The 12,500-nt window shown below is 43.2% G+C and overlaps 1 protein-coding gene across 1 annotated transcript in view; it reads right to left on the reverse strand.

Moving 5' to 3' along the window:
- Positions 1-7,853: 7,853 nt before the first annotated feature.
- Positions 7,854-12,500, reverse strand: part of LOC135098422 (probable serine/threonine-protein kinase DDB_G0282895) — a 20,902-nt gene continuing 16,255 nt past the window's right edge. Inside the window, exon 2 of the mRNA XM_064000783.1 lies at positions 7,854-11,006. Coding sequence (XP_063856853.1) covers positions 8,111-9,283 — 1,173 coding nt within the window. The 5' untranslated portion in view covers positions 9,284-11,006 and the 3' untranslated portion in view covers positions 7,854-8,110. The remainder of the gene's footprint in view (positions 11,007-12,500) is intronic.

Here is a 12,500-nt window from a genome sequence, read left to right on the forward strand (position 1 = left end):
TTGGTGTGAGTGATTATGCTAATGAGAAGAAAAAACCCCGACGTTTTCGTTACGGTGTAGGCTCTGGGGAAAAACTCTGCAGCGTAGTTACTCTTGCCACTGCTGATGCACCATCATGTGCAGAGTTGACTGGCAATATCTTTCACTACACAGCTGTCACAGAAAATTGGTTAAATGTATATCCCCGTTGTCACTTTTGTATCAATGTGTGTAAGTCAGTCACGTCTAGCGGCAATATCACTTCATAATACTACTACCCTCATCATTCATAATAATACTACCCTCATCATTGATAATAACGTCTCCAGCATCAATTTCTCACCTTATAACAAACAATATCACTTCATAATACTTCCCTCATCATTGATAATAACGTCTCCAGCATCAATTTCTCACCTTATAACAAACAATATCACTTCATAATACTTCCCTCATCATTGATAATAACGTCTCCAGCATCAATTTCTCACCTTATAACAAACAATATCACTTCATAATACTTCCCTCATCATTGATAATAACGTCTCCAGCATCAATTTCTCACCTTATAGCAAAATCACCCAGCGTGCGTCACTGTATTTCGCTGACATGGCTCTGCAGTTGTGGCGAAGGGATCATTATGACTCCCACAGTAAGGCCAGGGTGTGCTTGCGTCAAGAATGTCCCGCCTTTGGAGGGTGTACTTCCTCAGTAGTCAGTCTTATCATGTGATTATCTCTGGGCAGAACACAAGACAAGAATTTCACACCATCCAAGTCTTTAGACTAATTCCTCAGTCTTTATCCCTTCCATATGTCCACTTCTTTCGACGCCAACATATGAACATCCAGGCTTCTCCTACCAAGATGTGGTACCGTGATGAGTATTGTATTGTAGCGATGGCAGCCATTATCGCCTCCTTCCTGCTGTTTCAACACATGGGAGCAAGTTTCCCGCCATCCCTGCTCGTGTGACGGGCGCCCCAGCCGCTGATTGGCCACGGAAGTCACGTGGTCGAGAGCTGGATCTTGACTGGAAGCGGCATGAGGGTCAGAGAGGGAACCCGGCAGGCAGGCAGACAAAGCCGGCGGTGGCGGGCATGTGAGGCACTCCACAGCGGCAGCGAGTGGACTTGCGCTCCGATTTGAGTCGCCCAAAAGTTTTGTAAGCGGTTCGTGCTCCTTCAAGAACTCTTTCGAGGGTCGGCAAGTGATCCGGGAGGGGGGCGCGAACTCGTAGTAGGTGTCTGTACACGGATAACGGACAATACACGGGAATTGAAAAGACTTGATTTAACCGGCCTGGCAGGGAACAAAGGGTGGCAGGCGGGCGAGGGCGAGGACACCGGGAGCGAGGCCAGATGGCGAGGTGATCCATGCAGAGAAAGAGGTGAGTTACGGGTCACTTTGCCACTGGAGATAGAGCCGTCACCACCGTGCACACACGACGAACCGGGCTGGCCAGGGTACAGAGGGCCACGGAACAACGACACCGAGGACAAAGGTGGGTTTCGTTACAGTATTCAGGATCTTGTTGCGGTTTTTCTGATTGTTCTGTGGAGTTGACAGTTGACAGTACATTCCTTTGTCACTTCTGGATCATCGTCATTAAGATACGGTATTTGCTTCGGTTGCATTGGCCAGCCACATTCATACCTAAAGTGGGGTTCCATAGCATTAGCTCTCACAGGTGAAATCTTTAACTTTGAGTGGCTTCATCAACAAAGGTCATTTTTTGGAATAACACACCGCCACTGATCTGGTTTGGACACGTCATTTATTCTTCCACGTGATTGATTGTGAAGACCATTTTGATATTCACCATGAAGGATTTTAATTTTTTGAGTCAACTAGGTTCCTTACCACCGTGAGCGTCTTTATATTTTACGAGTTCGGTTTTTGCATCTATTGGCCACCATTGTGCTGTCCCATATACCGTCTGTAGCGGCTTAATATGTTCTCCATTCAATTTTGACCTTTTTCATGAGAGCGGAAAGCATGTCTTCGCCCAGGCATCCCGGGGCTGTTCATCTAGCCTTTTCCTTGTCCTTGCTTACTCTACCTCTGGGTCAACTTTCAGAAAGCTCAGTAGGCTGATCTTCAGGCCTCCTTTGCACGCCTGAATGAGAGGAAGTACCAGTGAAAGTCTGCAGAGGTGATCTGGGTTCCATCATGGTTGTTGTTGTTAGTTGGAAGGTATTGCCTTTTTTCAACGGCACCTTCATTTTACACTTTAGGCTTGCCTCGTCTTGATATTTTCACCGTTGGTTCCCAGTTTCTTTTAGTCCTTTTGTCTTTTCCTCTAAAACTCAATTAAGTTTTTCATTTGCTCTTCTCGTTCAATATATGGTCCTTGCAGCTTGATTTTTTTTTTTTTTTGGGGGGGGGGAGCGGATGGGGGCTTTCATCGTATACGGGCGCCACAAGACAAAGTTTATAAAATTTCCCACTTCTGCCCCACACATCACGTTTTGATTCTTCTTGTTTAAATCTGTTTGTCTTTCAGTCTTAGGTTGTTGGTTCCGCAGGCAAATAACACTAAAGCTGGTCTGTTGTCATACACCTTGTCTTGCCCTCCAATGTCCTTTCTGTATTTTTTGTATATTCTCAAGCTGAATATTCTCTTCTATTTCTTTGTCCCACAGAGTCACTTTCTCTCTTTATTTTGTTATTTTGTCGAATTCCCCCAACTGAATGATGAATGGTGTTGGTGCCGAACTCCCGTGAAGCACTGGTGGTTCTGTCACATTGCCCACCCTGTCTGATGCAGAGACCCTTATGCGTGTGGTGGCACTTTGCTCTTCTTGTTGGGGTGGACATAACAAAGCTCGTTTGTCAGGGTTGGGTTCTCATGAAGATTTGGTACAGCCGGCAGACCCCCAGGCCGCCTTCCAGAGTGGTTCCTCCCACAGAGGAAGACGTTCCCATGTAGATTTGGTACAGCCTGGCAAACCCCAAGGCCGCCTATTGGTCGATTCCGCAGATAAAGGCATAGAGGCGCTTGTCGTCCACTCCAAATGGTTCACTGTACCGGCTGGTAAATCTTTCACCTGGATGGCGACCCCATCTTTCTTCCTTTCCATTTTCTGTGATGATCGGATTCGTCTAAAGCTGGTCTCTTGGGTATTTCTTCCTGCTCAACTGTGGTTTGTCGCTGTCGTGCTGGTACAATATTCTCCAGTCGTTCCATGAAATCATTCAGAGTTAATCGCTGATGGTTTATTTGTTCTTGCATATTTTGGTTGCATCGTTTCCATTAGTCTCGTCGTCCGGAGGCTGTCGTGCCATTGACGCGCCTTTATCTGTGACATCCATTGCTCAGTACGTGGATTTTGCTGAGTGGGCAGCGCGGCAGCTTCACCCATATAGTCTGTTGGATTCCTTCAAGCGGGCAGCGCGACAGCTTCACCTGTGTTGTTTATTTGATTCCTCCAAGCGGGCAGCGCGGCAGCTTCACCCATATAGTCTGTTGGACTCCTCCTATAGCGGGCAGCGCGGCAGCTTCACCCATATAGACTTGGATTCCTCCAAGCGGGCAGCGTGCCAGCTTCACCCATGTTTATTTGATCCCCCCAAGCAGGCAGCACGGCAGCTTCACCCATGTTGTTTCCTCCTAACGGGCAGCGCGGCAACTTCATACATATAATCTGTTTGATTCCTCTAAGCGGCATCACGGCAGCTTCACCCGTGTTTGATTTCTCCAAGCGGGCAGCGCGGCAACTTCACCCATAATAGTATGTTTTACTCCTCAAAGCGGGCAGCGCGGTAGCTTCACTCGTGTTTGATTCCTTCAAGCGGGCAGCGCGGCAGTTTCACCAGTGTTCTTTGATTCCTTGAAGCGGGCAGCGTGACAGCTTTACCCGTATTGTTTTGTTTACTAAGATGCTGCCTAAATTAAGCTCTACTCTGCATGACGTTTCCTCCTCGCAGGCGCTCAGACACTCATCCCAGTTATCTATGGTATGGGCATTTGTTGTGAACCGTACATACATACAGAATGTGGGCACCACACAAATCAGTCGCACTGTCTTCATCGATTGTAAGTCAATTCGCATTCGCAGCACATGTGAACTCCACAGCAGTTGACAGGGTATTACACATCATATGTACAATAACAATAAAGAAATATTACATCACTACATGTTCCGCACTCCATTTGTCTGTGAACCATGGCAGTGCTACGGTATATTTACGAGCCGTCAGTCCCGTGGCACGTTACGAACACTGTACGAGTATGTAGTCATAAATACACCAAATCCCCTTTTGTCATGAATTATGAACACTACACTTGTCTTCACTCCACTGCTTGTGTGGAGGCAACGATCGTCACGGACATATCATGCTACGGCGTAACACTGCGTGTTCATATTCATGAACCGTCTCCGTCGAACTTCATACATACATATAGGCGGACAGTGGGTGTCTCAGTCTTTACTCGTGTGGTGGCGGGGTGGGCAGCCAGCAGCTGGCACGGCTCCGCTCGCCTGGGCTTACAGGGTGGGGAACGACGCCACATCACATACGCACACAAACACACACGCACGCACGCACGGACGGGTACACACCCTGTAATGCAGATCTGAGTTGGGGTGAGAGTCGCCTCTGCACCAGTTTATTAACATCCACTTTGCCCATTTTTCTTACGATGCACAAGGTGCTCACGTATCCGATGTTATTTATACCTGCAGACTGCTCCTTTCATACGTAAAGACTCCCTCTGATGCGTCTCCGTCCTGTCTCCCGAAAGAGGGGGTGGGAGAGTGGCTATCTATAAGAGGACCTCTAAAGCCTTTACGCTTCACTGTGGCAGCCTGATGGCGCTGCTCGATGTAACAAGTGTAATGCTGTACACGGTGCAGTTTGTTCTAAGTGTGGTCAAGCCTGTAATCATATAAAGCATTTTCTTGATGTAGGAGGGACACTGGCCAAGGGCAACAAAAATCTAATAAAAAAAAAGAACCCCACTGAGATGCCAGTCCCAGAAATGGGTCCAAAGCGATAGTAAAAAATTGACATATTAGCATGAAAATAGCGGTAGAAGACAGCTAGATATGCAACATTGCGGCAATGAGAGAGAGGCTGAACAGTCAGAGGAGAAGAGTTGATGAGACGAAAAGTTTTTTATTCCATCCTACCAAGAAGAGCGGTGTAAGTGGAACCCCGTAGACGTGTGAAGCATACTCCATACATGGACGGATAAGGTTCAGGCTCAAGTACCTTTTGTGGGCCACCTCTCTTATCATGTATGGCACGAGAACAAGTTGTGTTAAACCAAGGTATACGTCCAGGAAAAGAGTGAGGAATGTGCGCCTCCATGCCAGACACTATCACCTCTGTTATGCGCTCAGCACACAAAGACGGGTCCCTGACACGGAAGCAGTAGTCATTCCAAGGAAAATCAGCAAAAATACCTCCTCAGGTCCCCCCAACTAGCAGAGGCACCTTCGCTTAGGGGGATCCTGAGGAGGGATTGGAGCGATAGGACAAGATACAGATATGACATTGTGATCGGAGGAGCCCAGCGGAGAAGAAAGGGTGACAGCATAAGCAGAAGGATTCGAGGTCAGGAAAAGGTCAAGAATGTTGGGTGTATCTGCAAGACGGTCAGGAATACGAGTAGGGTGTTGCAGCAATTGCTCTAGGTCGTGGAGGATAGAAAAGTTGAAGGCTAGTTCACCAGGATGGTCAGTGAAGGGAGAGGAAAGCCAAAGCTGGTGGTGAACATTGAAGTCTCCAAGAATGGAGATCTCTGCCAAAGGGAAGAGGGTCAGAATGTGCTCCACTTTGGAAGTCAAGTAGTCAAAGAATTTCTTATAGTCAGAGGAGTTAGGTTAGAGGTATACAGCACAGATAAATTTAGTTTGAGAGTGACTCTGTAGTCGTAGCCAGATGGTGGAAAACTCGGAAGATTCAAGAGCGTGGGCACGAGAGCAGGTTAAGGTATTGCGCACATAAACGCAGCATCCAGCTTTGGATCGAAAATGAGGATAGAGAAAGTAGGAGGGAACAGAAAAGGGGCTACTGTCAGTTGCCTCAGACATCTGAGTTTCAGTGAGGAAAAGATGAGGTTTAGAAGAGGAGAGGTGGTGTTCTACAGATAAAAATTAGATCTTAGACCGCGAATGTTGCAGAAGTTAATGAAGAAAAAGTTGATGGGGGTGTCAAGACGCTTAGGGTTGTCGACAAAAAGGTAGTTCGACCTGGGGACATTTATGGTCCCCTCCCCATATGGGGACTCCGAGGCTGGTGTAGGAGTCGCCATGATGATTTTAAAATTTTTGAGTGAAGGGTGTGTGTGTTATTAGGTGCTTGTAGTTTTGTGTGGAGGAAGAGACTTGTCTTTAGAGGGCAGGCTGTGACTACCCCCTTGTGTTGTGAGACACAAAGGGAAACGTTCAGTGAGGTCACAGCTGGGTTTAATGATAAGTTCACAGCACCCCCTGAACAGTGCTGCACACCTCACTGGGAGTAATTATCATTTCGGTAGGTGCCTACTGCCTCCCCTGAGTAGGGTGTTGCACCAATTGCTCTAGGTCGTGGAGGATAGCAAAATTGAAGGCTAGTTCACCAGGATGATCAGTGAAGGGAAAGGAAAGCCAAAGCTGGTGGTGAACATTGAAGTCTCCAAGAAAGGAGATCTACGCAAAAGGGAAGAGAGTCAGAATGTGCTCCATTTTGGAAGTTAAGTAGTCAAAGAATTTCTTAGGAGTTAGGTGAGAGGTATACAGCACAGATAAAATTTAGTTTGAGAGTGACTCTGTAGTCGTAGCCAGATGGTGAAAAACTGAAGATTCAAGAGCGTGGGCACGAGAGCAGGTTAAGTCATTGCGCATATAAACGCAACATCCAGCTTTGGATTGAAATTGAGGATTGAGAAAGTAGGAAGGAACAGAAAAAGGGCTACTGTCAGTTGCCTCAGACACGTGTGTTTCAAGGAGAAAAAGATGAGGTTTATTAGAGGGGAGATGGTCCTCTACGGATTGAAAATTAGATGTAAGACCGCGAATATTGCAGAAGTTAGTGAAAAAAAAAATGAAAAAAAAGTTGAGAGATGTCAAGACACGAAAGGGGTTGATACCAGAAGAGCAGTCCGACCTGGGGACATTTATGGTCCCCTCCCCAGATGGGGACTCCGAGGGTGGTGTTGGAGTCGCCATGATAATTTTGAAATTTTGAGTGAAGGGTGTGTGTGTTATTAGGTGCTTGCAGTGTTGTGTGGAGGAAGAGAGTTGTCTTTAAAGGGCAGGCTGTGACTGCCCCCTTGTGTTGTGAAACACAAAAGGGAAGTCACAGCTGGGTTTAATGATAAGTTCACGGCACCCGCTGATCCAGTGCTTTAGCCCTCACTGGGAATAATTATTGTTTCGGCAGGTGCCTACTGCCTCCTACTGAAAAACTTAGCACAATAGACATATTGTTTTGTTGTACCGCCACGTCTGTATCATGTTTCAGTTACTCATTACAAATGTAATTACGCCCTTTCTACCGCACATGTAATCTATTGCACACTTACGTATTAGGGGCTTTGTGAATGAGCGTGGGCGACAGGTGTAAAACGCAGGTCTGTGTGTTGGTGGCGATCACCCTTCTGCCGTTAATAGTGTCGCGAGCAGCACAACACCCGACCATCACAGGGGTTTCATTATGGCCCTATCCCATAGGTCAGCATCTTTGAGGGTAAACATCTTCATCTCCACCCTCATGACTCACTCTCCCACCTCCTCCTCTACCCTCTCATCTTCACTCCTTCACTTCCTCTCCCGCAAGGGGTTATATATATATATATATATATATATATATATATATATATATATATATATATATATATATATATATATATATATATATATATATATATATATATATTAAGGGTGTATATGGGCAGGAGTCTTTCTCTAATACATATCTCATTGAATGTGATAGCTAGTTGAGCATTTATTATTTTTCTTAAGATATTTTCCTTATATCTTATGATTGTCTTATATTCTTTTTTAATTGGCTGTATGACTTCGCCGAAGCTAGTCATTTTCGCTAGATCGCGATTTCGGGTCCTTGACCCTTCTTCAGTAGCGAAGGTCTATCCGTGTTGAGGGTGTCGGAGAGAATGGCTCAAGCTGATTGCGGGGGTGTATTTATACCGGTAGGCTTGTCACCCCGCTGCGCGTCCTGGTCTCTGATTGGCTGACGGCTGTCGCGGGCTGTGCTGGGCTGCTATCCAAGCTGGGTCTTCGCGCGCTTGGTAATGCTTGTAGGTCTTCGGATTGTTGATTTAATGTAGGGTTTGTCTCTTTTATATATAGTGCTTCTAAGATGGGGAGACGCCTGGTGTCTGGGCATGTAGTTAGGATCTCCGTTTTATCTACTAGCATTCCTCTTGTGATGTTTATGTTATGCTTCTCCTTCAGATGTTTCTTGGGTGCTCCTGCTGCGAGGTGGAAAGTTAGTCGTTGGGAGAGTCTTGTCGTCATGCCAACATAGGTGGAGGGAAGGACTTCACAGTTTCCTTGGTTACACGTAAACCTATATATGACATGTGACTTCTGAAGGCTCTCTTTCTCTTTTGAGGGGTTATTTTTTAGAAGATGGCTGGTTTTCTTGGTGTTGTAATAAATTATCAGTTTAACTTGTCTGTCAGGGTCGGAAGGCTTGATGTTCCTCTTCACAATCTGCGTGATGGCCCTCTCATCTTCTTCGTAGGCGGTAGAGAAAGTTGCTTTATAGAAGATGTTGATGTTCCCTTTCTTATCCTCTTGTTGCTTCTTGTTATGCCAGCTGTCGACAATTTTCTTTACTAGGCGGTTGATGTCCTTTTCACTGAAATTGTTGTTTATGAGGACTTGAGTTGAGCGCTGTATTTCTTGGTGGACTTGTTTCCACGTGCTGCAGTGTGTAAGCGCTCTTCTGATGTAGGCTGAGATAGTGGAATCCTTGTACCTCGTGCGACACTCACTTCGCCCGTTCAAGCAGAGTCCCGGATTCGTTGGTTTTGTGTAGACGCTGGTGGTAAATCTTCCTTCTTGTTTTTTAACTAGGACGTCGAGAAAGGGCATGGCTCCATCTTTGCTTTGCTTTCCTTTTTTTTTTTTTTTTTTTTTAATGGTAGTGGTGGTGTTATTGCTGTTGTAGTATTCATTTCTTTTCTTCTTCTTCTTATTATTATTATTATCATCATTATTATTATTATTATTATTATTATTATCAGTTATTATTATTGCTATTATTATTATTATTATTATTATTATTATTATTATTATTATTATTATTATTATTATTGTTATCATCATCGTCATCATCATCACCATCATAATTATGACTGTTCTAACAGTTGCTGTTATTGGATTTTGACTGGTTGATTGATCGATTATGAAGCAGTGTTTGTTGGGGACAGAAAATGGTTTAAATAACGAACTTTTCAGCTCATTGCATACATTTGCTATTACATTTTAATTATATTCAGGTAAAGCATGAATTACAATTACATAATTTTTTTTTTTTTCGTACTTTACAGACGGAACCACCACAGCGTTACCTGTCTCTACCTCACTTTTATTCTTCAGTTCTACATTTCCTGCTAACACACACACACACACACACACACACACACACACACACACACACACACACACACACACACACCAGCTTATAAACATACGGTCTTCATGATTTACATTACAGAAAGTGACACAATTTCGAAGTTCAAGCCTAATGGAGAGGAATTTTTCCATTTCATTGTCACAAAACTAACAAAAAGATATCAAATGCAGTCACAGAACATACAATGCCTTCTTTCTTTTCTTTCTTTTCTTTTACTTCATCTTCCGCCGCCTCCTCCTCCTAATCCTCCTCCTCCTCCTCCTCCTCCTCCTCTTCTCTTCTCGTTTCTTTTTTTTCCTTTGTTGTTGTTGTTGTTGTTGTTGAATATAATTCCCACAAGAACCAGGTCGCCTGCTTTTCTCTCTCTCTCTCTCTCTCTCTCTCTCTCTCTCTCTCTCTCTCTCTCTCTCTCTCTCTCTCTCTCTCTCTCTCTCTCTCTCTCTCTTCAATAACTGTCTACATTACCTCTTTAGTGCTCATCACTTCCTCCTTCTGTTTCTATTCCTCGTATGTCGATAAAGTTTGCCTCTGATCAATTTAGAGACTTTCTTGCCCTTCTCTAGGCACCATCCCTTTTCCTTACACATACAGCTACGTTGTTAACAAAGTCTTGTATGATAATGGAAGTGTTTGCGTTAAGCCCAAAACAAAACAGACAATACATACTGCCAGAATTTTCAACCCCACTTTAGGACAACGCAGTGATCATATAGGAATGTTTATTCATACCGATATATGTTTATATTTCTCATTATCTATTGAAGGTGCTCAATCATGAAATGACAAAATAACTCAAGAGGTTCAGTAAGTTTTGTAGTATTAGCTTCAAATGTCAGATGAATATTTATGCATTATTATGAATATTACTAGATTTCTAAAACCACAACCAGAATGACTACACATGTTATTTGAGACTTTACAGATTACAGCCTAAACACAGAATATTGAGGCTTCCTTCTCTAAGTAAGATTATGTAAATGTTGCAAGATGAAAAAGAAAAAAAAAAAAAACTGGAGAGCTGCAACACTGAAGCACCACCTAAAAGCGCTGGATCTGTAGGCACAATGAAGCAGCTCTAACTTCGATGATGAGTATCAGCAACCCAGGATTTCCCGGAAGTACTGGACTAAAGTGGTAGACCAGTAACACCACAATCCTATGAAGTGCAAAACAAGATGGTATGATTCAGTGTCTTTTCAAGAGTCGATCCTGCAAGTCTCTTTCCACATTTATTTTTCTTTAGTAAACTGGATCTTATCTCATCATTTAACATCATCTACACCTTTCTTTTTTTTTGTCCTCAATAATAATAATAATAATAAAAATAATGCCATCATCATCATTATTTTTGTTGTTGTTGTTGTTGTTGTTGTTGTCGTCGTCGTCGTCGTTGTTTCTTGATGGTATTGCTGTCATACGCTGATCTGCACTCAGCTACGGAACATTATAAATCGTGTCACATCATCAAATGCAAAGTCTTCTGTGTCTAATAGCGGAAAACTCTGCAGTCCAATCGAACCAATCTTGATACACACACACACACACACACACACAGACACACACACACACACACTTTTCAGTAAACAAATCTGATGCAAGATTGCGTAAGAAAGAATTCTGCCTCAACACCTTAATAAAGATCGTTACTTATTCTCTTCATAATACATGCTACCAGTGGGTTAAATGTTTGGTAAGTGTGAAATATACAGTGTGTGTGTGTGTGTGTGTGTGTGTGTGTGTGTGTGTGTGTGTGTGTGTGTGTGTGTGTGTGTGTGTGTGTGTGTGTGTTTTATCAGGTATACATACATTATCTATTATATGTTTTTTTTTTTTTTCAAATAATGTTAAGTTCTTGCATGTATGATTCAGAAGATTAAAAACCTCGACCTGCTCTGCTCCTCGCCCCTTAAGTCTTTTCTCTTTCCCCAGTGGTTTCATCATGATTGTGTTCCTTCCTCTCGTAATAGTCTTGTTAGTGGAAAATGGGAGTATTTGAATCGATTTAAAAAATAAAGATTATACTTACACTTATGTTCAAAATCGACAAAATTTTATTTCAACGTATATAAGCAACACATCAAAAATTACAAATTAACCTCACAGCTCATTTGTGACAATATTAGAGATTGCAGACATTTTGGACGAGTTACAAAAATGCTATCATAAATGTTTCGAAAAACCATCCGCATCTGATCACTGCATTGCTATCGTCAGCAAAAGGAGAGAGAGAGAGAGAGAGAATTTCAGGCACCCTGCACATGCACACTTGCTCAATATTCAAATCACTCTTGCTCAATACTTTGCAAGAGCCCAATAATTGTGTCATATACTGTTGTATAGGAAATTCATTCTGCGTTGTGTGGTATGTGTTCGGTCTTAAGACAAAAAAAACTTCGATGAACATTGCAGAAAACTGGTGGTCAGTTTATAGAACATTTTATTATGTATTTTGCTCATGCGGAATAGTGTTGTAAATTTGACGTGCTTTTTCGTTGTAACTTGTATTAATCTTGTTCCCTACAAAATTTGAGCTTTATCAGTTTATTAGTTGAAAAGTCAGCGACAGTTTCCTGGCACCGCGGACATCGCGCACCTGCCTAATATTCAATATCATTCTAGCTCAAAACTTTGCGGTAGCCTGATAGTTGTGTTGTATACCGTTGAATAGGAAATTTCATTTTGTGTTCTGTGGTACGTATTCAATCTTCTTAGGACAAAAAGTTTGTGAAAATTGCGGAAAACTGATCATTTTACAAAAAGTTTTATACTGTATTATGCGCATGCGCAGTAGTGTTACAAATTCGACGTGCTTCTGTTATAACTTGTATTACCCTTATTAAGAACAAAACGTGAGCTTGATCAGCTAATTAGTCAAAAAGTTTGAGTTTATACTTTGCGCATGTGCAGGGTTACTGAAAAGTTGACATA

Source organism: Scylla paramamosain, unplaced genomic scaffold, assembly GCF_035594125.1.
Source record: "Scylla paramamosain isolate STU-SP2022 unplaced genomic scaffold, ASM3559412v1 Contig61, whole genome shotgun sequence".
Classification (NCBI taxonomy): domain Eukaryota; kingdom Metazoa; phylum Arthropoda; class Malacostraca; order Decapoda; family Portunidae; genus Scylla; species Scylla paramamosain.